This window comes from Gallinula chloropus (genome assembly GCF_964237585.1).
Source record: "Gallinula chloropus genome assembly, chromosome: 2".
NCBI lineage: Eukaryota > Metazoa > Chordata > Aves > Gruiformes > Rallidae > Gallinula > Gallinula chloropus.
This window is the reverse complement of record NC_140086.1, coordinates 1,577,291-1,604,287: the sequence shown is the minus strand read 5'-3', so window position 1 is coordinate 1,604,287 and position 26,997 is coordinate 1,577,291. Positions and strand designations below refer to the sequence as shown.

Sequence of the window (26,997 nt, the reverse complement as noted above, 5' to 3'; positions counted from 1 at the left end):
ACAAAGCTTCATTAGGGTGTGCAGAAGACTCAGATCTTCTCCAGATAAGCAAGCTTTTGAGTTCCTCCTCCCTTGATGTGATGAGAGAGCATCACAGCTTCCATCCCACTGCCTCTCTTGCTGGTGAGGAACCTGAGGATGGGTTGGATGGGGCCCTGGTGGGCACCCTGGTGTAGCTCCAGACCTGGAGGTTGGTGTCCCTGCCTGTGGGAGGGGGGTTGGAGCTCTCTGATCCTTGGGGTCCCTTCCAACCCAGACCATTCTATGATCTGCAGGACCATGATGTGATGCTGGTGCCCAGCTGAGGTGGGAGATGGAGGGGGGTTTTTTTTGCCTGATTTGACTTTTCACCCATTGTTTTGGGGTGCAGAAGTGCACAGGCACCTCCAGAGCCCAGCAGAGGAGAGGACATCAATCCCCATGTGGAACCCAAGCACCTACCACCCTTTACTCCACATGGAGTTGGGGAATCAAAGCCTTTCTCTGTGCTCAATCCTATCAGCTCCCCATTTCTCAAGATCCCTTGGTGTCCTCACAGCACCTGTGCTGGTCCTTGTGTCCATCCAGAGAGATGCAGCCCCTCTGCCCAGCCCCAGCTTGTCTTGGGATGACCCCATTCCCCAAAACCCCATCTCCATCCCATTTCCCAGTACAACACCACCCAACATGGGGCTGGGGAGTGTAGATCAGCTCCATCCACGCTGACCCATGGCTGCCACCTCCCCTTGGAGGTGACCCCCATGCTGATGGGACCAGAAAGAACCAAGCCCACCATGGTGCTGCCCACATTTATTCGGTCCCAGCCCTGCAGAGGTAGCACAGGGTGTGGACATGAGTCCATGCTCTGTCCCCACCCCCAAACCAGGGTCACCTAGGGGTGTCAGGGTCCCCCCCCCCCCTAATTCCCTGAAATTCCCAGTCTGGTGTCCTCCCCACCAACGGATGGACAGAGGGGCTTGTCCACAGCCAGACCACTTAGTCCTCAGCCATGTCACATGCCCTGTTGGTGGCCACCTCCACAGCATTCATGACAGTGGCCCTCAGGCCACCCTTCTCCAGCTCATGGAGCCCGTGGATGGTGGTACCCCCGGGCGTGCAGACGTCTCCTCGCAGCTTCGCTGGGTGCTCCCCTGTCTCCAGCATCATCTTGGCAGCACCCTGTGGGAGACCAAGGTGGGGCTGAGAGAAGGGGACACCCCCCCTCCCACCCCAAACCCACCTCTCCATCGCATCACAGGGGACCAAGTGCCACCTGGTGACATCAGCTTGGGGTTCAAGAGGGGAAACTGAGGCAGGGCACCATCAGGAACCTCCTCCCTCTCTTTTCCACTTTGCCAAGCGTCACAGAGTCAAGGGGAGTGAAGGTGACAGGGTCCCCAAGCTGGGTGGGCGCTGTGGGACAGGAGCAACGCCAAGGTGTCCCCAGAGCATCCCCACTGACTCACCAGCAGCGTCTGAGCCGCGATCCGGCTGGCCAGGCCACCTGGCATTCCCATCTTCACCGCTCCCTCAGCCAAGGCTTCAGCAAACAGGTAGACCTGGAGGAGAAGACCATCAGAAACGGGGTGAGCAACACCACAAGGGTGGACCCCAAACCCCAACCCCTGTGCTGGTGGGATCTCTGTTGACCTCCCACATCCTGCTGGGTGGGGGAGCTTACATAGGCCACCCCACTGCCGCTGAGGCCGGTGTGGATGTTGATGTAGGATTCAGGGACCTCCTCACAGAGCCCACAGGAGGACAACAAGCTCTTCAGCAGGGCAGCTTCTTCATCACCAGCACCGCTGCCCCGGGCGAAGACCATGGCCCCTGCTTGCACCACACATGGCAGGTTGGGCATGAGCCGTAGCACCTTGGTCCAAGCAGGGAGAAGCTGGGGAGATAAAGGGGAGGGGAGAGAGTTGTCAGCTCTGGGGAAGCACCCAAGGGTGTCCTGAGACACGGGTGGGTGTCAGCCATTGAGGCTGGTGGAGATGCACGGTCCTTGGAGAAGGACCTGGGGGTGCAACCTGGGTGGGGACAGAGCCATAGGGGTGTGTCCTTCTCCATGGGCCCAGGTGTGTGGGGGAAGGAGAAGGAAGAGGAGGAAGGAGGAGGAAGGAGAAGGAAGGAGAAGGGAGAGGAGGAAGGAGGAGGAAGGAGAAGGAAGGAGAAGGGAGAGGAGGAAGGAGAAGGGAGAGGAGGAAGGAGAAGGGAGAGGAGGAAGGAGGAGGAAGGAGAAGGAAGGAGAAGGGAGAGGAGGAAGGAGAAGGGAGAGGAGGAAGGAGGAGGAAGGAGAAGGAAGGAGAAGGGAGAGGAGGAAGGAGAAGGGAGAGGAGGAAGGAGAAGGGAGAGGAGGAAGGAGGAGGGAGGAGAAGGGAGAGGAGGGAGGAGAAGGGAGAGGAGGGAGGAGAAGGGAGAGGAGGGAGGAGAAGGGAGAGGAGGGAGGAGAAGGGAGAGGAGGGAGGAGAAGGGAGAGGAGGGAGGAGAAGGGAGAGGAGGGAGGAGAAGGGAGAGGAGGGAGGAGAAGGGAGAGGAGGGAGGAGAAGGGAGAGGAGGGAGGAGAAGGGAGAGGAGGGAGGAGAAGGGAGAGGAGGGAGGAGAAGGGAGAGGAGGGAGGAGAAGGGAGAGGAGGGAGGAGAAGGGAGAGGAGGGAGGAGAAGGGAGAGGAGGGAGGAGAAGGGAGAGGAGGGAGGAGAAGGGAGAGGAGGGAGGAGAAGGGAGAGGAGGGAGGAGAAGGGAGAGGAGGGAGGAGAAGGGAGAGGAGGGAGGAAAAAAGAAGAGGAGGATTGGAGGAGGAAGAAGAGAAGGAGAAAGAGGAGGAAGAAGAAGGGGAGGAGAAGGAGGAAGAAGACCAAGGGAAAGAGGAAGAAGAGGAGGAGGAGGAGAAGGAGGAGGAAGAAGAGGAGGAGGAAGAAGATGGGAAGGAGGGGGAAGAAGAAGGGGAGGAGAAAGAGGAGGAAGAAGAGGAGGAGGGGGAGGAAGAAGAGGAGGAGGGGGAGGAAGAAGAGGAGGAGGGGGGGGAGGAGGAGGAGGAGGAAGAAGAGGAGGAGGAAGAAGATGGGAAGGAGGGGGAAGACGAAGGGGAGGAGAAGGAGGAGGAAGAAGAGGAGGAGGGGGAGGAAGAAGAGGAGGAGGAGGAGGAGGAGGAGGAGGAGGAAGAAGAGGAGGAGGAAGAAGATGGGAAGGAGGGGGAGGAAGAAGAAGGGGAGGAGAAGGAGGAGGAAGAAGAGGAGGAGGAAGAAGATGGGAAGAAGGGGGAAGAAGAAGAGGAGGAGGAGGAGGAAGAAGAGGAGGAGGAGAAGGAGGAGGAGGAGGAAGAGGAGGAGGAGGAAGAAGAGGAGGAGGAGAAGGAGGAGGAGGAGGAAGAAGAGGAGGAGGAAGAAGAGGAGGAGGAGGAGGAGGAGGAAGACGAAGGGGAGGAGAAGGAGAAGGAAGAAGAGGAGGAGGAGGAGGAAGAAGAGGAGGAGGAGGAGGAGGAGGAGGAGGGGCAGGCTCACCCGCTGCAGCGTCTGGAGAGTGACGCCGGCGGCCAGCGAGACGATGAGGTGCTGGGGTCCCACGGCGGGACGGATCTCCTGCAGCACCCCGGGCAGCACGTGGGGCTTGGTGGCCAGGAAGACCAAGGTGCTCTCCTGCAGCACCTCCAGGTTGCAGTGCGTGGTCCTGCACCCCGACTCCTGCCCAGGAGCAGGAAGAGGGGTCACAGCCCAGCACCCCCAAACCCTCGGCTGCCCCCTGGGGAAAGGCAGGTGGGGACACGCTGGGGACATGCTCTGGTCACAAAGACACCAGGAGGAGGAGGGAGGGGAAGTCAGAGAAGGAGGAGGAAGAAGGGGAGGAGAAGGAGGAGGAAGAAGAAGGAGGGGAGGAGAAGGTGGAGGAAGAAGAAGAAGGGGAGGAGAAGGTGGAGGAAGAAGAAGAAGGGGAGAAGGAGGAGGAGGAGGAAGGAGAAGGAGGGGAGGAGAAGGCGGAGGAAGAAGAGGGGAGAAGGCAGAGGAAGAAGAAGGGGTGGAGGAGGTGGAGGAAGAAGAAGAAGGGGAGAAGGAGGAAGAAGAAGGGGGGAGAAGGCGGAGGAAGAAGAAGGGGGGAGGAGGCGGAGGAAGAAGAAGGGGGGAGGAGGCGGAGGAAGAAGAAGGGGGGAGGAGGCGGAGGAAGAAGAAGGGGGGAGGAGGCGGAGGAAGAAGAAGGGGGGAGGAGGCGGAGGAAGAAGAAGGGGGGAGGAGGCGGAGGAAGAAGAAGGGGGGAGGAGGTGGAGGAAGAAGAAGGGGGGAGGAGGCGGAAGAAGAAGGGGGGGAGGAGGCGGAAGAAGAAGGGGGGGAGGAGGCGGAGGAAGAAGGGGGGAGAAGGCGGAAGAAGAAGAGGAGGAGAAGGTGGAGGAAGAAGCAGGGAGGAGAAGGGGGAGGAAGAAGAAGGGAGGAGAAGGGGGAGGAAGAAGAAGGGAGGAGAAGGGGGAGGAAGAAGAAGGGAGGAGAAGGGGGAGGAAGAAGAAGGGGAGAAGGAGGAAGAAGAAGAAGGGGGTGAGAAGGAGGAGGAAGAAGAAGGGGGTGAGAAGTTGGAGGAAGAAGAAGGGGGTGAGAAGTTGGAGGAAGAAGAAGGGGAGAAGGAGGAGGAAGAAGAAGGGGAGAAGGAGGAGGAAGAAGAAGAAGGGGAGAAGGAGGAGGAAGAAGAAGAAGGGGAGAAGGAGGAGGAAGAAGAAGAAGGGGAGAAGGAGGAGGAAGAAGAAGGGGGTGAGAAGGTGGAGGAAGAAGAAGGAGGGGAAAAGGTGGAGGAAGAAGAAGGGGGAAAGAAGATGGAGGAAGAAGGGGAGGATGAGGTGGAGGAAGAAGGGGGAGAAGGCAGAGGAAGAAGAAGGGGTGGAGGAGGTAGAGGAAGAAGAAGGGGGGGAGGAGGTGGAGGAAGAAGAAGGGGAGAGAAGATGGAAGAAGAAGAAGAAGAGGGGGAGAAGGTGGAGGAAGAAGAAAAGGGGGAGAAGGTGGAGGAAGAAGAAAAGGGGGAGAAGGTGGAGGAAGAAGAAAAGGGGGAGAAGGTGGAGGAAGAAGAAGGTGGGAGAAGGTGGAGGAAGAAGAAGGTGGGAGAAGGTGGAGGAAGAAGAAGCGGGGAGAAGGAGGAGGAAGAAGAAGAGGGGGAGAAGGTGGAGGAAGGAGGGGAGGAGAAGGTGGAGGAAGAAGAAGGGGAGGAGAAGGAGGAGGAAGAAGAAGGGGGAGGAGGTGGAGGAAGAAGAAGGGGAGAAGGTGGAGGAAGAAGAAGGGGGGAGAAGGTGGAGGAATAACAAGGGGGGAGGAGGTGGAGGAAGAAGAAGGGGGGGAGGAGGTGGAGGAAGAAGAAGGGGGGAGAAGGTGGAGGAAGAAGGGGAGGAGAAGGTGGAGGAAGAAGGGGAGGAGGAGGTTTGAAAGCACCCCAAGTCATGGCAAGGAGCACCCAACATGCCTCCCGACTCCCCAGCCACCATGTGGGGTGGGTTGTCCCCCCCTCGTCCCCCCAACTCACCCTCCAGGCGTCCAGGTTTTTGTCCGAGGGGGCACTGGCCAGGATGCTGCTGGCTGGGACCTTCCCTTGGGGAACATGGGGACAGGGGTGAGGGGTCAGGGTGGTCCCAGGGGACACCCCAACGCCACCCAGGAACCCCCCACCTCAGGTGGGACGTGCTCCTCTCCTCCAGCCCCAGCCCCACCAGCCTGGGGGACATGGAGCAAAGGAGCTATGGGGCACCTGGGTGGGGGGAGATGGGACAGGGCTGTCCCCCCAGGGACAGGCACCCCAAGGGAAGGGGGGGCAGGGGGAGGGGGGGATAGGACAGGGCTGTCCCCCCAGGGACAGGGACCCCAAGGGAAGGGGTTGGGGGGGAAGGGGGTGATAGGATAGGGCTGTCCCCATGTCCCCATGCTGATCTATGGAGCTATGGGGCACCTGGGTGGGGGGGAGATGGGACAGGGCTGTCCCCATGTCCCCACACTGGTCTATGGGGCAGGGACACCTGGGTGGGGGGTGGATAGGACAGGGCTGGTCCCCCAGGGACAGGGACCCCAAGGGAAGGGGATGATAGGCCACGGCTGTCCCCATGTCCCCACATCCCCACGCTGATCTATGGGGCAGGGACACCTGGGGTGGGGGGGTCAGGCAGTTCAGGGACCCCGTGGGAAGAGGAAAGGGGGGGTGAGGGAGGGAGGGGGCAGGGCTGTGCCCCTGGGGACAGGGACCCCAAGGGAAGGGGGTGGGGGGCAGTTAGGACAGGGCTGTGCCCATGTCCCCACACTGATCTATGGGGCAGGGACACCCGGGTTGGGGGTGGGGTCGGGCAGTTCAGGGACCCCGTGGCAAGAGGAAAGGGGGGCGAGGGGGGGAGGGGCCAGGGCTGTGCCCCAGGGACAGGGACCCCAAGGGAAGGGGGCAGAGGAAGGGGGGTAGTTAGGACAGGACTGTCCCCATGTCCCCACACTGATCTATGGGGCAGGGACACCTGGGTGGGGGGGGGATAGGACAGGGCTGGTCCCCCAGGGACAGGGACCCCAAGGGAAGGGGGTGGGAGGGGTGGGGGCGATAGGTCAGGGCTGTCCCCATGTCCCCACACTGATCTATGGGGCAGGGACACCCGGGTGGGGGGGGATGGGACAGGGTTGTCCCCCCAGGGACAGGGACCCCAAGGGAAGGGGGTGGGAGGGAAGGGGTTGATAGGACAGGGCTGTCCCCACATCCCCACGCTGGTCTATGGGGCAGGGACACCCGGGTTGGGGGGGGGGGGGAGGGGGGTCGGGCAGTTCAGGGACCCCGTGGGAAGAGGAAAGGGGGGTGAGGGGGGGAGGGGGGCAGGGCTGTGCCCCAGGGACAGGGACCCCAAGGGAAGTGGGGGGAGGGGGAAGGGGGCGATAGGCCAGGGCTGTCCCCATGTCCCCACATCCCCACACTGATCTATGGGGCAGGGACTCCTGGGCTGTTCCCCCAGGGACAGGGACCCCAAGGGAAGGGGGGGAGGGGGAAGGGGGGGATAGGATAGGGCTGTCCCCATGTCCCCACACTGATCTATGGGGCAGGGACACCTGGGGGGGGGTGGGGGGGGGAATAGGACAGGGCTGTGCCCCCAGGGACAGGGACCCCAAGGGAAGGGGGTGGGGGGCAGTTAGGACAGGGCTGTCCCCATGTCCCCACACTGCTCCCAGGGACAGGGACCTCGAGGAAAGGGGGGTGGGGGGGATAGGAGAGGGTTGTCCCCATGTCCCCACATCCCCACACTGATCTATGGGGCAGGGACACCCGGGTTGGGGTGGGGGGGGGGGGGTGTCGGGCAGTTCAGGGACCCCATGGGAAGAGGAAAGGGGGTGAGGGGGGGAGGGGCCAGGGCTGTGCCCCCAGGGACAGGGACCCCAAGGGAAGGGGATGGGGGGCAATAGGACAGGGCTGTCCCGATGTCCCCACATCCCCACACTGATCTATGGGGCAGGGACACCTGGGTGGGGGGTGGATAGGTCAGGGCTGTGCCCCAGGGACAGGGACCCCAAGGGAAGGGGGTGGGCAGGGGGAGGGGGGATAGGACAGGGCTGGTCCCCCAAGGACAGGGACCCCAAGGGAAGGGGGTGGTGGGGAAGGGGGCAATAGGACAGGGCTGTCCCCATGTCCCCACACTGCTCCCAGGGACAGGGACCCTGGGGAAAGGGGGTGGGAGGGTAGGAGAGGGTTGTCCCCATGTCCCCACACTGATCTATGGGGCAGGGACACCTGGGGAGGGGGGGGGATAGGACAGGGCTGTGCCCCAGGGACAGGGACCCCAAGGAAGGGGGCAGAGGAAGGGGGCAGTTAGGACAGGGCTGTCCCCATGTCCCCACACTGATCTATGGGGCAGGGACATCCGGGTGGGGGGGGATGGGACAGGGTTGTCCCCCCAGGGACAGGGACCCCAAGGGAAGGGGGTGGGAGGGAAGGGGTTGATAGGCCAGGGCTGTCCCCATGTCCCCACATCCCCACACTGATCTATGGGGCAGGGACACCTGGGGTGGGGGGGTGGATAGGACAGGGCTGTGCCCCAGGGACAGGGACCCCAAGGGAAGGGGGCAGAGGAAGGGGGGCAGTTAGGACAGGGCTGTCCCCATGTCCCCACGCTGATCTATGGGGCAGGGACACCCGGGTTGGGGTGGTGGGGGGGGTCGGGCAGTTCAGGGACCCCATGGGAAGAGGAAAGGGGGGTGAGGGGGGGAGGGGCCAGGGCTGTGCCCCAGGGACAGGGACCCCAAGGGAAGGGGGTGGGGGGGGAAGGGGGGCAGTTAGGACAGGGCTGTCCCCATGTCCCCCCACTGATCTATGGGGCAGGGACACCCGGGTGGGGGGTGGATAGGACAGGGCTGTGCCCCAGGGACAGGGACCCCAAGGGAAGGGGGTGGGCAGGGGGAGGGGGGATAGGACAGGGCTGGTCCCCCTAGGACAGGGACCCCAAGGGAAGGGGGTGGGGGGGGAAGAGGGTGATAGGATAGGGCTGTCCCCATGTCCCCACACTGATCTATGGGGCAGGGACACCTGGGTGGGGGGTGGATAGGACAGGGCTGGTCCCCCAGGGACAGGGACCCCAAGGGAAGGGGGTGGGGGGGGAAGAGGGTGATAGGATAGGGCTGTCCCCATGTCCCCACACTGATCTATGGGGCAGGGACACCTGGGTGGGGGGTGGATAGGACAGGGCTGGTCCCCCAGGGACAGGGACCCCAAGGGAAGGGGGCAGAGGAAGGGGGGTAGTTAGGACAGGACTGTCCCCATGTCCCCACACTGGTCTATGGGGCAGGGACACCCGGGTGGGGGGTGGATAGGACAGGGCTGGTCCCCCAGGGACAGGGACCCCAAGGGAAGGGGGTGGGCAGGGGGAGGGGGGGACAGGACAGGGCTGGTCCCCCAGGGACAGGGACCCCAAGGGAAGGGGGTGGGGGGGAAGGGGGGATAGGCCAGGGCTGTCCCCACGTCCCCACACTGATCTATGGGGCAGGGACACCCGGGTGGGGGTTGGATAGGACAGGGCTGTGCCCCAGGGACAGGGACCCCAAGGGAAGGGGGTGGGCAGGGGGAGGGGGGGATAAGACAGGGCCGGTCCCCCAAGGACAGGGACCCTCAAGGGAAGGGGGCAGAGGAAGGGGGGCAGTTAGGCCAGGGCTGTCCCCATGTCCCCACGCTGATCTATGGGGCAGGAACACCCGGGTTGGGGGTGGGGGGGGGGGGGGTCGGACAGTTCAGGGACCCCGTGGGAAGAGGAAAGGGGGGTGAGGGGGGGAGGGGCCAGGGCTGTCCCCACATCCCCACACTGATCTATGGGGCAGGGACACCTGGGTGGGGGGTAGATAGGACAGGGCTGTGCCCCAGGGACAGGGACCCCAAGGGAAGTGGGGGGAGAGGGAAGGGGGGGATAGGCCAGGGCTGTCCCCATGTCCCCACATCCCCACACTGATCTATGGGGCAGGGACAGCCGGATTGGGGGGTGGGGGGGGGGTTCGGACAGTTCAGGGACCCCATGGGAAGAGGAAAGGGGGGTGAGGGGGGTGAGGGGCCAGGGCTGTTCCCCAGGGACAGGGACCCCAAGGGAAGGGGGTGGGGGGGGATAGGAGAGGGCTGTCCCCATGTCCCCACACTGATCTATGGGGCAGGGACACCTGGGTTGGGATGCGGGGGGGGGGGGGGGGTCGGGCAGTTCAGGGACCCCATGGGAAGAGGAAAGGGATGGGTGGAGGGTCGGGGCCAGGGCTGCCCCACATCCCCACACTGATCTATGGGTCAGGCCCCCTCCCCTCGCCCCTACCTGCCCGCAGCAGCCCCCGGGCCAGGCCCCCCGCCATCCGCCCGGCGCCCACGAACCCGACCCGCAGCTCCGCCGCCTCCATCGCGCCGGCAGCCGGGACCCCCCCGTCCCCCCTCAGGCCCCGCCCCCCCCCGAACGCTGATTGGCAGAGCTGCGCCCGGCCCCTCCTGCCTATTGGCTGGGTGGGTTATAAGGGGCGGGGCCTCAGCGGGGTGGGGGGTGTCTGCGCAGGTGCGCGGGGGGGAGGGGGCGGGGATGGGGGAGGGGGCGGGGAGGGGGGGGTGATGGCGGCGTCCGGGGTGGAGCCGCTTCGGCCTCATGGAGGGGAGGGGAGGGGAGGGGAGGGGGAGGGTTGAGGACCGTCGTGCATCCCCCCCCCACACTCCATCCCTACCTCCCCCCCCCTCACTCCATCTCCCCCCCCTCCATCCCTCCCATCTCCCCCCCCCTTCCCTCCTGGCCCCCATCACTCCTCTCCCCGTCTCTCCACACCCCCCCCCCCCAATTCCCCACCCATCCCTCCATCCCCCCATCTCCCCCCCACCCCATCCCTCCACCCTTCCATCCCTCCATCTCCCCACCCACCCTTCCATCCCTCCATCTCCCCCCATCCCCCCCTTCCCTCCATCTCCTCCCCCCCACTCCAACCCATCCCTCCATCTCTTTCCCCCCACCCCATCCCTCCATCTCCCCCCACCCACCCCATCCCTCCATCCCTCCATCTCCCCCCCACCCCTTCCTTCCATCCCTCCATCTCCCCGCACCCCATCCCATCCCTCCATCTCCCCCCACCCCATCCCTCCATCCCCTCCCCCTACCCCTTCCTTCCATCCCCCCATCCCCCCCCACCCCTTCCATCCCCCCCATCTCCCACCCCACCCCTTCTTTCCATCCCTCCATCTCCCCCCACCCCACCCCATCCCATCCCATCCCATCCCATCCCTCCATCTCCCCCCAACCCACCCTTCCATCCCATCTCCCCCCACCCCTTCCTTCCATCCCTCCATCTCCCCCCACCCCATCCCTCCATCCCCCCATCTCCCACATCTCCCCATCCCTCCATCTCCCCCCACCCCACCCCCCATCTCTCCCCACCCCATCCCTCCACCCTTCCATCACTCCATCTCCCCACTCACCCCTTCCCTCCCCCCATCTCCCCCCCACCCCATCCCATCCCTCCATCTCCCCCTACCCCTTCCATCCCATCTCCCCCCACCCCTTCTTTCCATCCCATCTCCCCGCCACCCCTTCCATCCTCCATCTCCCCCCCCACCCCTTCCATCCCCCCATCTCCCCCCCTACCCCATCCCATCCACCCATCTCCCCCCACCCCTTCCTTCCATCCCCCCATCTCCCCACCCCCCCTTCCATCCTCCATCTCCCCCCCACCCCATCCCATCCCTCCATCTCCCCCCCCCCTTGGCTTCCCAGCACTCCCCTCTCTCCTGGCTCTTGCCATCAGAGGTGGGGACAAGCATTGGGGGGTGCAACACCTGGTTGGGGACACCCCTACCCCTGGGGGGGGAGGTGCTCCCTGGTCTTCTCCTCCCCTCCCATCTCCCCCACAGGGCAGTGGCTGGTGGTGGCTTCCATGGTGGTGGTGTTGGGAGAACCTGGCTGATGGTCCCTCAGGAGAAACCCCACCCCTGGCTCACCTCCAGCCCAGAGAGGAAGGAAGGAGGAGGTTGAGGGAGATGGGGGTGGGGGGGAGATGGGGGGGATGGAAGGGGTGGGGGGAGATGGAGGGATGGGATGGGATGGGATGGGATGGGATGGGATGGGATGGGATGGGGTGGGGTGGGGGGAGATGGAGGGATGGAAGGAAGGGGTGGGGGGGAGATGGGATGGAAGGAAGGGGTGGGGGGGAGATGGGGGGGATGGAAGGGGTGGGGGGAGATTGGGGGGATGGAAGGAAGGGGTGGGTGGAGATGGGGGGATGGAAGGGGTGGGGGGGAGATGGGGGGATGGAAGGAAGGGGTGGGGGCAGATGGAGGGATAGGATGGGATGGGGTGGGGGGAGATGGGGGGATGGAAGTGGTGGGGGGGAGATAGGGGGATGGAAGGGGTGGGGGGAGATGGGATGGAAGGAAGGGTGGGGTGGGGGGAGATGGAGGGATGGGATGGGGTGGGGTGGGGTGGGGTGGGGTGGGGCGAGATGGAGGGATGGAAGGAAGGGGTGGGGTGGAGATGGGATGGAAGGAAGGGGGGGAGATGGAGGGATGGAAGGAAGGGGTTGGGGGGAGATGGGGGGGATGGAAGGGGTGGGGGGGAGATGGAGGATGGACGGAAGGGGTGGGGTGGAGATGGGATGGAAGGAAGGGGTGGGGTGGAGATGGGATGGAAGGAAGGGGGGGAGATGGAGGGATGGAAGGAAGGGGTTGGGGGGAGATGGAGGGATGGGATGGGGTGGGGGGAGATTGAGGGATGGAAGGAAGAGGTAGGGGGGAGATGGGGGATGGAAGGGGTGGGGGGAGATGGAGGATGGAAGGAAGGGGTGGGGTGGAGATGGGATGGAAGGGTGGGGTGGCGGGGAGATGGAGGGATGGGATGGGGTGGGATGGGATGGGGTGGGGGGGAGATGGAGGATGGAAGGAAGGGGTGGGGGGAGATGGAGGGGTTGGAAGGGGTGGGGGGGAGATGGAGGGATGGAAGGAAGGGGTGGGGGGGAGATGGGGGGATGGAAGGAGTGGGGGGGAGATGAGATGGAAGGGTGGGGTGGGGGGAGATGGAGGGATGGGGTGGGGTGGGTGGGGGGAGGTGGAGGGATGCGATGGGGTGGGAGATGGAGGGATGGAAGGGTGGAGGGATGGGGTGGGGGGAGTTGGGCAGATGGGGTGGGGGGGAGATGGGGGGATGGGGTGGGGGGGCAATGGGGGGATGGAAGGAAGGGGTGGGGTGGGAGATGGAGGGATGTTGGGTGCCCCATGCTGCCTCCTGCTGCCACCTGTCAGCAGCCCCCAAGGTGGGCTGGTGGTCCCTGGGTGTGAAGAGAACCCCTCTTGATGGCTTTGCCTCCATCTCCTGGGCACTTCATCCCCCCTCTCTGGCTTGCTTCTGCCTGGAAGAGGGTGTGGAGAGGCTGAGGAGGGGGTTGCCATGGTGATGGGGATGAAGAAGGAGCTGCCAAGCTGCTGGAGCTCCAGGTTTCCCTTCATCCCATGGAGGGAGTGTGACATGGAGCTGCTGCAGGAGGAGCTGGAGAAGGTGGAGATGAGCTGCTTGCAAGGTGAGAGTTGGCTGGGCAGGAGGAGGAGGGTGATGTGATGACCATGAGGTGTGGTGGCTGTAGGACAGGGGGTCTTAAAAGCCCCAACATGTCCCCATCCTGTCCTGGGGCAGGTCTTGGGGTGCACACACCACCCAAAGGGGTGGTGGAAAGAGGTTCTGGGACCTTTGCCACCACCCATGCCATGTCCTTGCCTGGAGAAGCCCCTTCTTGGGCCAGACCCTGCAGCTGGTGGCCACTTTTGGGGGTCCCCCTGAGGGTCAGGTCCTCTAGAGTTGGGGTGTCCTCATTGTGACCCCCACCTCTGGGTGCTGGAGAGGGGCCAGAGCTGGTGCCACCAGCTACGATGCTGAAAGGAGGACTTTTGGGTGGAGGGGGGTGTCCTCCAAGGCACCAGTCCTGGGTGACTCGTGCCCTGAGGGGACAAGGGCCACCTCCTGAAGGTCACTAGGGACACAGGGTGCCCTACCAAACCTCTTCTTCCCCAACCAGGTGATGCTGGAGCCAGTGCTGGGTGCTGGCTCTTCCAGCTCCTCGTGGAGGACACAGGGTGGTCCTTGGGACCCCACCTGGCAGGGATACAGGACCACACTCTGGGGGAGATGTTCCTCATCCCACCAGCTCTGATGTTGTCTCCTCAGCTTTTAATAAATGCCATATTTCCAGTCAGAACCTTCATCCTTCTGTGGTGCCCCCTCCCCAGTCCTGATGGGACCATCTCAACGCCCTAAAAGCAACACCAACCACCCCACTGCTGTCCCTCCACTAGAGGAACCTTGGCCACCTTCCCTTTATTACAGCCTAATTATGAGTAATTAGCAATGTCACAGCTCAGCCAGAGCCACCAGGCTCTTAGACATGGTCGTGGTGGCTCCAGTTGGCTGCTCCCACCTAGTTTTTGGGGCTCAGCACCTTTGGGGTGTCCTGATAATCCTTTCCCCCCCCACCTTGTCCTGGGTATCCCAAGCAGCAGGTAGGAACGTGGAAGAGGTGGTGGTGGGGGGGAGGGGGGCTTGCTGGGCCCCTTCTTTTACTTTGGAAATGTCTTTGTCACCCACCCAGCCCCATCCTTTGCCCCAGCAAAGGACAACCCTGAGATGAAGAGGATGCTGCTGGTCCCCAGCGTTGGCCCATCACTTCCTGGCGTTGGCATAGTTGGTGTTGAACCACTCACAGGTCTCCTTCACAGCTGGGGAAGGAGAAGATGGGGTGGGATTGAGGATTGGGGCTTCTTCAGAGATTCATCCCACCACTTTGGGTGGGAAGGGACCTCTAAAGCTCATCTAGACCCAACCCCCCCCCCTGCAATGAGCAGGGGCATCTTCAACAAGAGCAGGTTGCTCAGAGCCCCATCCAACTTCACCTTGAATGTCTCCAGGGATGGGGCCTCCACCACCTCCCTGGGCCACCTCTGCCAGTGTCTCACCACCCTCAGAGTAGCAGATTTCTTCCTTAGATCTATTTTTGAACCTCCTCTCTTCTAGTTCAGCACCGTTGCCCTTGTCCTGCAGGCTGGTGGCCCTGCCTGTGGCAGGGGGGCTGGAGCTCTGTGATCCTTGGGGTCCCTCCCAACCCAGACCAGTCTGGGATTCTCTGGTTCCTGTTGCTACAAACCCTCCTAAAAACCTGTCCTCATCCTTCTCACAAACCCCTTTAAGTGCTGAAAGGGTGGATGGACCACCCTGATGCCACCAAAGCTAAAGGCAGTGGGTGGAGGATCCCTTCTGCTCTCAGAATCACCAGGTTGGAAAAGACCTTTAAGGTCACCAAGTCCAACCACTCCTGTCCTGTGCTGAACCAGCTCCCTGAGCACCTCATCTCCCCTCTGTTAAACACACCCAGGGGTGGGGACTCAACCCCCTCCCTGGGCAGCCTGTGCCAGGCCCTGACCCTGCTCCAGGCCCCTGTTCCACAGCCCCACAACTCTGCCTGGGAAGAGCTTTTCCCTCCCAGCTGAGCTGACCCTGCCCTGGGGCAGCTTGAGCCCATTGCCCCTTGTCCCATCTCCTGGCCCCTGGCTGAAGAGACCATCGCCCACCTCTCTGCACCCTCCTGGCAGGGCAGGGGAGCTGGGGAGAAGGTCTCCCCTCAGCCTCCTCTTCTCCAGGCTCAACACCCCCAGCTCCCTCAGCTGCTCCTCACAGCATTTGCCCTCCAGCCCCTTCCCCAGCCTGGTTGCCCTTCTCTGCACTCGCTCCAGGACCTCAATGTCCTTCTGATGCTGAGGAGCCCAGAACTGGACCCAGCACTCCAGCTGCAGCCTCCCCAGTGCCCAGTCCAGGGGCACAATCCCCTCCCCAGACCTACTGGCCACACTGGGTCTGACACAAGCCAGGATGCCCTTGGCCTTCCTGGCCCCTCTGCTGGCTCATGTTCTCCAGCCCCTTCACCTCACCTTGCCTGAAGGGGGTGAACTGGAAGGTGGGCAGGTAGTGCCGAAGCTTGGCGTTGCTGGCTGTCTTCTTGAACTGCCCATCTGCTTTGGTGGTGTCAAACTGGGGTGAGAAGGGTTAAAGGAAACCAAAAGCTGGGGTAAGGGGTTGTGGAAACCACCAGGTCTTACTCTGCTCTACCACCTCCTGGCTGGAGAAGTGGGAGATGTTCTGGATCCCAGCATCTCCCTGGGTGCCCTAGGAGTGTTGGTGGAAAGTGGGGTGACCCCCCCACCAAGTTTGGGGGGGGTTCAGCTTGTAGTGAAGGATACAACAAGCTCTCCCCTGAAGTCCATGGCCTCCACAATCGCCTCTGCTGCTTCCCTGATGGAGACTTCATCTTCTTCTCCCACTGGAGAGAAGGGAAGAGGGGGGTGGGTGCTTGGGAAAGGGGCTGAAGTGGGGAGAAGGGGGGTCTGGGGTGGGGTAGGGTGACAGCCAGGGCTTACCTGACAAAATGATGGGCTCCACCTCATCATATTCCCTCAGGACCCAAATGAAGAGCCTTGCCAAGTCCTGTGAGGTGGGGGGAGATGGATCTTGGGGGTTGTGGGGTGGTTGGTGTCCCCCCCCATCCCTCCCATCATAAGGGGATCCAACCTTGAGGATGGCAAATGCTGCCCAGGGACACCCAGGTGGGCTCAAACCCTACTAAGGGGGGGTCTAAGCACCCCCTCCCCAGGCTGTGGGAGATGATTGCTCCAAGACCACACATACCAAGGAGTAGATGAATTGTCTCCTGGGCTGGCCTGTGCCCCAGACTGTCAGAGCAGAGCCAGTCTCTGCAGGAGAGAGGAGAACACATCTCCATGAGCATTGGAGCTGCCTCCACCCATCCCAGCAGAGCACCTCCTTGGAGAAGTGGAAAGCCCCCCCCAAAAACCCCCAAACCATCCACCCAACCCAACAAACCACCCACCCAACCCAACAAACCACCCACCCAACTCAACAAACCACCCAGCCCAACAAACCACCCACCCAACAAACCACCCACCCAACCCAACAAACCACCCACTCAACAAACCACCCACCCAACCCAACAAACCACCCACCCAACCCAACAAACCACCCAGCCCAACTCAACAAACCCAACAAACCACCCACCCAACTCAACAAACCACCCACCCAGCCCAACAAACCACCCAACTCAACAAACCACCCACCCAGCCCAACAAACCACCCATCCAGCCCAACAAACCACCCACCCAACTCAACAAACCACCCACCCAACCCAAGCACCCACCCACCCAACAAACCACCCACCCAACCCACCAAACCACCCACCCAACTCAAGCACCCACCCACCCAACAAACCACCCACCCAACAAACCACCCACCCAACTCAACAAACCACCCAACCCAACAAATCACCCACCCAACTCAACAAACCCACCCACCCAACCCAAAACACCACCCACCCAACCCAAAAAAACACCAAACTCAACAAACCACCCACCAGCCCAACAAAACACCCACCCAACTCACCACCCACCCAACCCAACAAACCACCCACCCAACCCAACAAATCACCCACCCAACCCACCAAACCACCCACCCAGCCCAACAAACCACCCACCCAACCCAACAAACCACCCACCCAACTCAACAAACCACCAACCCAGCCCAACAAACCACCCACCTAGCCCAACAAACCACCCACCCAACCAACAAACCACCCACCCAAACCAACAAACCAACCACCAATCCAAAACACACCCACCCAACCCAACAAATCACCCACCCAACAAACCACCCAGCCCCACAAACCACCCACCCAACTCACCACCCATCCAGCCCAACACACCACCCACCCAACTCACCACCCATCCAGCCCAACAAACCACCCACCCAACTCAACAAACCACCCAACTCAACAAACCACCCACCCAGTCCAACAAACCACCCATCCAGCCCAACAAACCACCCACCCAACTCAACAAACCACCCACCCAACCCAAGCACCCACCCAGCCCAACAAACCACCCACCCAACCCAACAAACCACCCACCCAACTCAACAAACCACCCAACCCAACAAACCACCCACCCAACTCAACAAACCACCCAACCCAACAAACCACCCACCCAACTCAACAAACCACTCAATCCAACAAACCACCCACCCAACTCAACAAACCCACCCACCCAGCCCAACAAACCACCCACCCAACCCAAAACACCACCCACCCAACCCAACAAACCACCCACCAGCCCAACAAAACACCCATCCAACTCACCACCCACCCAACCCAACAAACCACCCACCCAACTCAACAAACCACCCACCCAACTCAACAAACCCAGCAAACCACCCACCCAACTCAACAAACCACTCACCCAACTCAACAAACCACCCACCCAACCCAACCCAACCCAAGCAAAGCCCCAAAAGGTCCTGCCAAACTCACGTTTGGCCAAGTAGACCTTGTGGATGAGCCCTGGCAAGACGTGTCCATCCTCAATGTTGAAGTTGTCATGTGGCCCAAAGACGTTGGTGGGGATGACGGCGGTGAAGCGGCAGCCGTGCTGCTCAAAGTAACCCCTGGGTGACAGCGGGGGGGGGGGGATGAACATAGGGGGGGTCATCCACCAGCTGCAGAAATCCCCCCCCCCTTCCAAGCACAGACCTATCCTCAGAAGACCAACATCTCCATCTACTGAGCCCTGGTATCTCCCCAGGGATCCACTTGATTCCCATGGGAATCAAGCCCACCTACACCCCCTTATCATGGAGGGTGCTCACAGCCCCTCAAGGGTGTCTTCTCCTGGGTCCAGTTTTGTTCAACATCTTTATCAAGGACCTGGGTGAAGGGATTGGATGTTCCCTCAGGAAGTTTGGAGATGACACTAAGCTGGGAGGAAGAGTTGATCTGCCTGAGGGTAGGGAGGCTCTTCAGAGGGGTCTGGACAGGCTGGACCCATGGACTGAGCCCAAGGGGATGAGGTTTACCAAGGCCAAGTGCAGAGTGCTGCACATGGGACAGAACAACCCCCTGCAGCGCTCCAGGCTGGGGGAGACTGGCTGGAGAGCTGTCAGGCAGAGAAGGACCTGGGGGTGTTGGGTGACTGCAGGCTGAGCATGAGCCAGCAGTGTGCCCAGGTGGCCAGGAAGGCCAAGGGCATCCTGGCTTGTGTCAGACCCAGTGTGGCCAGTAGGGCTGGGGAGGGGATTGTGCCCCTGGACTGGGCACTGGGGAGGCTGCAGCTGGAGTGCTGGGTCCAGTTCTGGGCTCCTCAGCATCAGAAGGACATTGAGGTCCTGGAGCGAGTGCAGAGAAGGGCAACCAGGCTGGGGAAGGGGCTGGAGGGCAAATGCTGTGAGGAGCAGCTGAGGGAGCTGGGGGTGTTGAGCCTGGAGAAGAGGAGGCTGAGGGGAGACCTTCTCCCCACCTGCCCTGCCCTGCCAGGAGGGTGCAGAGAGGTGGGCGATGGTCTCTTCAGCCAGGGGACAGGAGATGGGACAAGGGGCAATGGGCTCAAGCTGCCCCAGGGCAGGGTCAGCTCAGCTGGGAGGGAAAAGTTCTTCCCTGGCAGAGTTGTGGGGCTGTGGAACAGGGGCCTGGAGCAGGGTCAGGGCCTGGCACAGGCTGCCCAGGGAGGGGGTTGAGTCCCCACCCCTGGGTGTGTTTAACAGAGGGGAGATGAGGTGCTCAGGGATCTGGTTCAGCACAGGATGGGAACAGTTGGACTTGATGATCTTAAAGGTCTTTTCCAACCTTCTGTGACTCTTTGGTGTCCCCCCTTGCTCCCCCCCACCCCACACACCTGTTCTGGATGTCAATCATCCTCTTGGCATAGGAGTAGCCAAAGTTGGAGCTGTGAGGTGGCCCGTTGTGAATCTGGAGAGCAGAAAGCAGAGGGTTAAACAGGGCAGGGGTTGGGGGGAGTCATCATCCTGGGGGCTGCTCGGGGGGATGGAGATGGATGGAGGGATGGAGATGGATGCAGACGGATGGAGGGATGGAGACGGATGGAGGGATGGAGACGGATGGAGGGATGGATGGAGGGATGGAGATGGATGAAGAGATGGAGATGGAGGGAGGGATGGAGATGGATGGAGGGATGGGGATGGATGGAGGGATGGGGATGGATGGAGGGATGGAGATGCTCACCATGCTCTGGGCAGGGTTAGGGGGACATCATCCTCCATGTAGGGATGGAGATGGATGGAGGGATGGAGATGGATGGAGGGATGGAGGGATGGAGATGCTCACCATGCTCTGGGCAGGGGTAGGGGGATGGAGATGGATGGAGGGATGGAGATGGATGGAGGGATGGAGATGGATGGAGATGGATGGAGGGATGGGGATGGAGGGAGGGATGGAGATGGATGGAGGGGTGGAGATGGATGGAGGGGTGGAGATGGATGGAGGGGTGGAGATGGATGGAGGGGTGGAGATGGATGGAGGGATGGGGATGGATGGAGGGATGGGGATGGAGGGAGGGATGGGGATGGAGGGAGGGATGGAGATGGATGGAGGGATGGAGATGGATGGAGAGGTGGAGATGGATGGAGGGATGGAGATGCTCACCATGCTCTGGGCAGGGTTAGGGGGACATCATCCTCCACATGGGGATGGAGATGGATGGAGGGATGGAGATGGATGGAGGGATGGGGATGGATGGAGGGATGGGGATGGATGGAGATGGATGGAGGGATGGGGATGGATGGAGGGATGGGGATGGATGGAGGGGTGGGGATGGATGGAGGGGAGGGGATGGATGGAGGGGAGGGGATGGATGGAGAGATGGAGATGGATGGAGGGGTGGAGATGGATGGAGATGGATGGAGGGATGGGGATGGATGGAGGGGTGGAGATGCTCACCATGCTCTCATCGATGGGGTATGTGGTCTTGTCTGGGAAGATGCAGGTGGAGAGGCAGGAGACCACCTTCTGCACCCCTGTCTCGTACGCCGAGTGCAGGACGTTGTCGTTGATGTGGATGTTTCTCCTCTGGGGAGGGAGGGAGTTATGGGATGGGGTTATGGGGTGAGGTTATAGGGTGGAGAGACCCCCCAGAAGCCCTGCACTCCATGGGTGGTGAGTTTATGAGGTGGAGACCCCCCAAAACCCTTCACTCTACGGTTAATAACCCATTAAGAACTCCAAATGGGACCTAGTTTGACCTCTGGAGCAGAGCAAACCGAGTCCTGGAGTCCCCATGTCCTGGCTCAAGGAGGACAGGGGGTGGTGGCATCCCAGGGGACCCCAATACCACCTCATTTCACACAGAATCACAAGGTTGGAAAAGACCTTGAAGATCATCAAGTCCAACTGTTCCCATCCTGTGCTGAACCAGATCCCTGAGCACCTCATCTCCCCTCTGTTAAACACACCCAGGGGTGGGGACTCAACCCCCTCCCTGGGCAGCCTGTGCCAGGCCCTGACCCTGTCTCAGGCCCTGACCCTGTTCTAGGCCCCTATTCCAGGCCCCTGTTCCAGGCCCATTCCAGGCCCTGACCCTGTTTCAGGCCCCTATTCCAGGCCCATCCCAGGCCCTGACCCTGCTCCAGGCCCCTGTTCCAGGCCCGTTCCAGGCCCTGACCCTGCTCCAGGCCCCTGTTCCACAGCCCCACAACTCTGCCAGGGAAGAACTTTTCCCTCCCAGCTGAGCTGACCCTGCCCTGGGGCAGCTTGAGCCCATTGCCCCTTGTCCCATCTCCTGGCCCCTGGCTGAAGACACCATCGCCCACCTCTCTGCACCCTCCTGGCAGGGCAGGGGAGGTGGGGAGAAGGTCTCCCCTCAGCCTCCTCTTCTCCAGGCTCAACACCCCCAGCTCCCTCAGCTGCTCCTCACAGCATTTGCCCTCCAGCCCCTTCCCCAGCCTGGTTGCCCTTCTCTGGACTCACTCCAGGACCTCAATGTCCTTCTGATGCTGAGGAGCCCAGAACTGGACCCAGCACTCCAGCTGCAGCCTCCCCAGTGCCCAGCCCAGGGGCTCAATCCCTGGTGCTCACCCAGAAGTCCAGGTTGTGGCGGATGTTCTTGAAGAGCCCCCCCACCATGGCAGCCAGGTGGATGATGTGGGTGGGCCTGTGCTGCTGGAACAGGGCTCTGGTCTCTGCAGCATCCCTGGGGTGGGAGGTTTTGGGGTTCAGAGGTGCTGAGGAGGAGAGATATGGGGGTGCAGACCTGGGATTTGGGGGGGTCTGGCGGGGGGGTGGGGTGCAGGGGTGGTTGTGCGGTGCAGACCTGGGATTTGGGGTACAGACCTGGTATCTGGGGTGTGGGAGGGGTGTGGGATGCAGACCTGGGATTTGGGGGTACAGGGGTGGGTGTGGGGTGCAGGTCTGGGATTTGGGGGTGCAGGGGTGGGGGTCTGGGGGGCAGACCTGGGATTTGGGGGGTGCAGGAGGGGAGATGTGGAGTGCAGACTTGGGATTTGGGGTGCAGGGGTGGGTGTGGGGTACCAACCTGGGATTTGGGGGGCAGGGGGAGCTGTGGGGTGCAGACCTGGGATTTCAGGGGTTCAGGGGGATATGTGGAGTGCAGAGATGGAATTTGGGGGGGGAGGGGTGGGTGTGGGGTGCAGAGATGGGATTTGGGGGTGCAGGGATGGGTGTGGGGTGCAGACTTGGGATTTGGGGTGTGGGAGGGTTGTGGGGTGCTGACCTGGGATTTGGGGGGTGCAGGAGGGGAGATGTGGAGTGCAGACTTGGGACTTGGGGTGCAGGGGTGGGTGTGGGGTGCAGACCTGGGATTTGGGGTACACACCTGGTATCTGGGGTGTGGGAGGGGTGTGGGATGCAGACCTGGGATTTGGGGGTACAGGGGTGGGTGTGGGGTACAGATCTGGGATTTTGGGGTGCAGGGGTGGGTTTGGGGTGCAGACCTGGAATTTGGGGTGCAGGGGGACATGTGGAGTGCAGAGCTGGGATTTGGGGTGCAGGGGTTGATGTGGGGTGTCAACCTGTGATTTGGGGTGCAGGGGTGGCTGTGGGGTGCAGACCTGGGATTTGGGGTGGGATGGGGTATGGGGTGCAGACCTGGGATTTGGGGTGCAGGAGGAGGTGTGGGGTGCAGACCTGGGATTTAGGGGTGCAGGGGTGGGTGTGGGGTGCAGACCTGGGATTTGGGGGTGGGATGAGGTGTGGGGTGCAGACCTGGGATTTGGGGTGCAGACCTGGTATCTGGGATGTGGGAGGGGTGTGGGGTGCTGACCTGGGATTTAAGGGTAGAGGGATGGGTGTGGGGTACAGATCTGGAATTTAGGGGTGCAGGGGTGGGTTTGGGGTGCAGACCTGGGATTTGGGGTGCAGGGGGAGGTGTGGGGTGCCAACCTGGGATTTGGGGGTGGAGAGGGAGATGTCGGGTGCCGACCTGGGATTTAGGGGTGCAGGGACGGGTGTTGGGGTCCTGCCCTGGGATTTGGGGGGTGGGAATGGGGGTGCAGAGCTCTCCCAACTCACGTCAAGTCAGCATCCTTGGAGGCCACGAAGATCCACTCCTCCTCTGGCCTCCCTTCTCCATCCTCCACCACCACCTTCTGGATGGCTCTGCCCACCAAACCAGTGCCACCAGTCACCAGGATGCGCTTGGCCACTGGTCCAGTCACCTCCATCACAGCCCTGTGGGGGACATGGAACCCATGGGTGCACCCAGCCTCACCCAGGAGCCAACCCCATGGGTGCCCAGGGGCATCACCACCATCCCAGGAGGTAGCAGGATGATTTTTGGGTGTGGGGGGGGGTTTACTGGTTTCTACTGGTTAAGGGAAGGAGAAGCAGAGTGGTTGGTGGTGACGTGGCCAGGCTGGAGTTGTGGAAACTCATTAGCTGGAGTTGTTAATTAATGGAACCAGCTGGTGGCTCAGGAGGTCCCCAAACACGGAGGGGGGGGGGGACCTGGGCTGGGGCCACGGGGTACCAGCTGGCCTCTGGAAATGGGGGGGGGCATGATGCACCCCAAGTGTGCAGCTCGGAGCTCCTCCTGCACCCCAAATCCCAGGTCTGCACCCCACACCCACTCCTGCACCCCCAATCCCAGGTCTGCACCCCCAATCCCAGGTCTGCACCCCACACCCACTCCTGCACCCCCAGTCTCAGGTCTGCACCCCCAATCCCAGGTCTGCAGCCCACACCTCCCCTGCACCCCAAATCCCAGGTCTACACCCCCAAATCCCAGGTCTGCACCCCACACTTCCCCTGCACCCCCAATCCCAGGTCTGCACCCCACACCCACTCCTGCACCCCAAATCCCAGGTCTACACCCCCAAATACCAGGTCTGCACCCCACACCTCCCCTGCACCCCAAATTTCAAGTCTGCACCCCCCAAAACCCAGGTCTGCACCCCCCAAATCCCAGGTCTGCACCCCACACCCACTCCTGCACCCCCAATCTCAGGTCTGCACCCACAAATCCCAGGTCTACACCCCACAGCCACTCCTGCACCCCCAATCTCAGATCTGCACCCCACATCCACTCCTGCACCCCCAATCTCAGGTCTGCACCCACAAATCCCAGGTCTGCACCCCACACCCACTCCTGCACCCCAAATCCCAGGTCTACACCCCCAAAACCCAGGTCTGCACCCCACACCCACTCCTGCACCCCCAATCTCAGGTCTGCACCCCCAAATCCCAGGTCTACACCCCACATCCACTCCTGCACCCCAATCTCAGATCTACACCCCCAAATCTCAGCTCTGGACCCCACAGCTCCCCTGCACCCCCAAATCCCAGGTCGGCACCCCACACTCACCCATGCACCCCCCAAATCCCAGGTCTGCACCCCACATCCACTCCTGCACCCCCAATCTCAGCTCTGCACCCCAAATCCCACATCTGCACCCCACAACCACCCTGCACCCCAAATCCCAGGTCTGTACCCCCAAATCCCAGGTCTACACCCCACCTCCACTCCTACACCCCCAATCTCAGATCTACACCCCCAAATCTCAGCTCTGGACCCCACAACTCCTCTGCACCCCCAAATCCCAGGTTGGCACTCCACACTCACCCATGCACCCCCCAAATCCCAGGTCTGCACCCCACACCTCCCCCTGCACCCCAAATCCCAGGTCTGCACCCCACAGCCACTCCTGCACCCCCAACCTCAGGTCTGCACCCCCAATCCCAGGTCTACACCCTGCCCTCCCCCTGCACCCCCAATATCAGGTCTACACCCCCAAACCCCAGGTCTACCCCCCACACCTCCCCCTGCACCCCCAATCCCAGGTCTGCACCCCACACTCACCCATGCACTCCCCAAATCCCAGGTCTGCACCTCACAGCCACTCCTGCACCCCAAATCCCAGGTCTGCAACCTCAAATGCCAGGTCTGCACCCCATACCTCCCCTGCACCCCAAATTTCAAGTCTGCACCCCCCAAATCCCAGGGCTGCACCCCACACCTCCCCTGAACCCCCCAAATCCCAGGTCTGCACCCTCAATCCCACGCCTGCACCCCACAGCCACTCCTGCACCCCCAATCTCAGGACTGCACCCTGCCCTCCCAATGCACCCCCAATCCCAGGTCTACACCCCAAATCCCAGATCTGCACCCCACACTCACCTATGCACACCCCAAACCCCAGGTCTGCCCCCCACACCTCCCCTGCACCCCCCAAATCCCAGGTCTACACCCCACACCCACTCCTGCACCCCAGATCCCAGCTCTGCACCCCACACCTCCCCCTGCACCCCCAATCTCAGGTCTACACCCCCAAATCCCAGATCTGCACCTCACACCCACTCCTGCATCCCCAATCTCAGGTCTGCACCCCACACTCACCCATGCACCCCCCAAATCCCAGGTCTGCACCCCACACCTCCCCTGCACCCCAAATCCCAGGTCTGCACCCCACACCCACCCCTGCACCCCCAATCTCAGCTCTGCACCCCACACATCCCCCTGCACCTCCCCAATCCCAGGTCTGCAGCCCACACTCACCTATGCACCCCCCAAATCCCAGGTATGCACATCACAGCCACTCCTGCACCCCCAATCCCAGCTCTGCACCCCACACCTCCCCCTGCACCCCCAATATCAGGTCTGCACCCCACACCCACTTCTGCACCCCCAATCTCAGATCTATACCCCCAAACCCCACGTCTGCCCCTCACACCTCCCCCTGCACCCCAAATCCCAGGTCTGCACCCCACACTCACCTATGCACCCCCTAAATCCCAGGTCTGCACCCCATACCCACTCCTGCACCCCCAATCCCAGGTCTGCACCCCACACCCACTCCTGCACCCCCAATCCCAGGTCTGCACCCTCCCCTCCCCCTGCACCCCCAATATCAGGTCTACACCCCCAAACCCCAGGTCTACCCCCCACACCTCCCCCTGCACCCCAAATCCCAGGTCTGCACCCCACACCCACTCCTGCACCCCAAATCTCAGGTCTGCACCCCACACATCCCCCTGTACCCCAAATCCCACGTCTGCACCCCACACTCACCCATGCACCCCCCAAATCCCAGGTCTGCACCCCACATCCACTCCTGCACCCCCAATCTCAGGTCTGGACCCCACACCTCCCCCTACACCCCAAATCTCAGATCTGCACCCCAAATCCCAGGTCTGCACCCCACACCTCCCCCTGCACCCCAAATCTGAGGCCTGCACCCCACACTTCCCCTGTACCCCCAATCTCAGGTCTGCACCCCACACCCACCCCTGCACCCCCAATCCCAGCTCTGCACCCCACAGCCACTCCTGCACCCCAAATCCCAGCTCTGCACCCCACACCTCCCCCTGCACCCCCAATATCGTGTCTACACCCCCAAATCCCAGCTCTGCCCCCCATTCCCACCCCCTCCCCACCCCCCCGCCACCGTGTCCCTCAGTCCAGCTCCGCACCCATCCCCCCGCCCCCAATCCCAGGCCTGACCCTCACTCCCCTCCTCCCCCCGCACCCCCATCCCCCCCAAACCCCATCCCCAACCCCCCTCCCCCTTCCCCCCCCCCTTCCCACCCCCCCCCCGCCCAGTTCTACCCCCCCGGACCCTCCCCCCGCCCCAACCCCCTCCCAGCCCCTCCCAGAGCTCTTCCCTCTGGGGTCCCCCCACTGCTGCCCCCCCCGGGCACCCCCCAGTGTGTGTGTGTGGGGGCTGCTCCCCAAAACGGGGTGTAGGGGGCGGGGGGGGGGGGGGGGCCCGTCTCACCCCGACACGGGGCTCGGTGCGCTCGGCGGGGCTCGGCGGGGCTCGGCTGGAGTCGGCGGGGATCGGCTGGGATCGGCGGGGCTCGGCTGGAGTCGGCTGGAGTCGGCGGCGCTCGGCTGGAGTCGGCGGCGCTCGGCTCGGCTCGGTTGGATTCGGCTCAGCTCGGCTGGATTCGGCTCGGCTCGGCTCGGCTGCACTCGGCTCGGCTCGGCTCGGCTGCACTCGGCTCGGCTCGGCTGGATTCGGCTCGGCTCGGCTCGGCTGCACTCGGCTCGGCTCGGCTGCACTCGGCTCGGCTCGGCTGGATTCGGCTCCGCTCGGCTATATTCGGCTCGGCTCGGCTGCGCTCGGCTCAACCCGGCCGCGCTTCCTGCGCCGCCGCTCGGCTCCTCGGGAAACTGAGTCCGCGCCCGGTGTCCCGTCCCGTCCCCCTTCCCCTCCGCCTTCCCCTCCCCTTCCCTTTCCCCTTCCCCTTCCCTCCC

At 62.5% G+C, this 26,997-nt stretch overlaps 2 protein-coding genes and 1 long non-coding RNA gene across 3 annotated transcripts; 1 reads left to right on the top strand and 2 right to left on the bottom strand.

Annotated features, from left to right (window-relative positions):
* Positions 1-909: 909 nt before the first annotated feature.
* Positions 910-9,852, bottom strand: PYCR3 (pyrroline-5-carboxylate reductase 3). Its single transcript, XM_084260876.1, has 6 exons — positions 9,746-9,852; positions 5,470-5,534; positions 3,480-3,659; positions 1,661-1,873; positions 1,446-1,538; positions 910-1,158 (listed from the first exon to the last, which is right to left on the bottom strand). The coding sequence occupies exons 1-6, from the start codon at positions 9,825-9,827 to the stop codon at positions 976-978; spliced, it is 816 nt and encodes a 271-aa protein (XP_084117002.1). The 5' UTR covers positions 9,828-9,852; the 3' UTR covers positions 910-975.
* Positions 9,853-11,182: 1,330 nt separating this feature from the next.
* On the top strand, positions 11,183-13,573 carry LOC311188934. The gene is made up of 4 exons (XR_014617143.1): positions 11,183-11,209; positions 11,314-11,429; positions 12,811-12,971; positions 13,464-13,573. It is a non-coding gene; the product is annotated as an uncharacterized lncRNA (long non-coding RNA).
* Positions 13,574-14,028: 455 nt separating this feature from the next.
* GFUS (GDP-L-fucose synthase) lies at positions 14,029-26,587 on the bottom strand. Its single transcript, XM_084260481.1, has 11 exons — positions 26,516-26,587; positions 22,815-22,973; positions 21,363-21,477; positions 20,229-20,357; positions 19,168-19,241; positions 17,811-17,944; positions 16,121-16,185; positions 15,853-15,919; positions 15,676-15,755; positions 15,367-15,466; positions 14,029-14,160 (listed from the first exon to the last, which is right to left on the bottom strand). The coding sequence occupies exons 2-11, from the start codon at positions 22,964-22,966 to the stop codon at positions 14,105-14,107; spliced, it is 972 nt and encodes a 323-aa protein (XP_084116607.1). The 5' UTR covers positions 22,967-22,973; positions 26,516-26,587; the 3' UTR covers positions 14,029-14,104.
* Positions 26,588-26,997: the final 410 nt, after the last annotated feature.

What these genes read in the sequence shown, in the direction of transcription:
- PYCR3 (XM_084260876.1), bottom strand. Translation starts at nt 9,827, where the DNA reads ATGGAGGCGGCGGAGCTGCGGGTCGGGTTCGTGGGCGCCGGGCGGATG. An exon ending in CCGGGGGCTGCTGCGGGCAG is followed by an intron (nt 5,535 to 9,745) that starts GTAGGGGCGAGG and finishes ATGTTCCCCAAG; the next exon opens with GGAAGGTCCCAGCCAGCAGC. An exon ending in GCGGCAGTGGGGTGGCCTAT is followed by an intron (nt 1,539 to 1,660) that starts GTAAGCTCCCCC and finishes CTTCTCCTCCAG; the next exon opens with GTCTACCTGTTTGCTGAAGC.
- GFUS (XM_084260481.1), bottom strand. Translation starts at nt 22,966, where the DNA reads ATGGAGGTGACTGGACCAGTGGCCAAGCGCATCCTGGTGACTGGTGGC. An exon ending in ATGATTGACATCCAGAACAG is followed by an intron (nt 17,945 to 19,167) that starts GTGTGTGGGGTG and finishes GCTGTCACCCAG; the next exon opens with GGGTTACTTTGAGCAGCACG. An exon ending in GGAGCCCATCATTTTGTCAG is followed by an intron (nt 15,756 to 15,852) that starts GTAAGCCCTGGC and finishes CCTTCTCTCCAG; the next exon opens with TGGGAGAAGAAGATGAAGTC.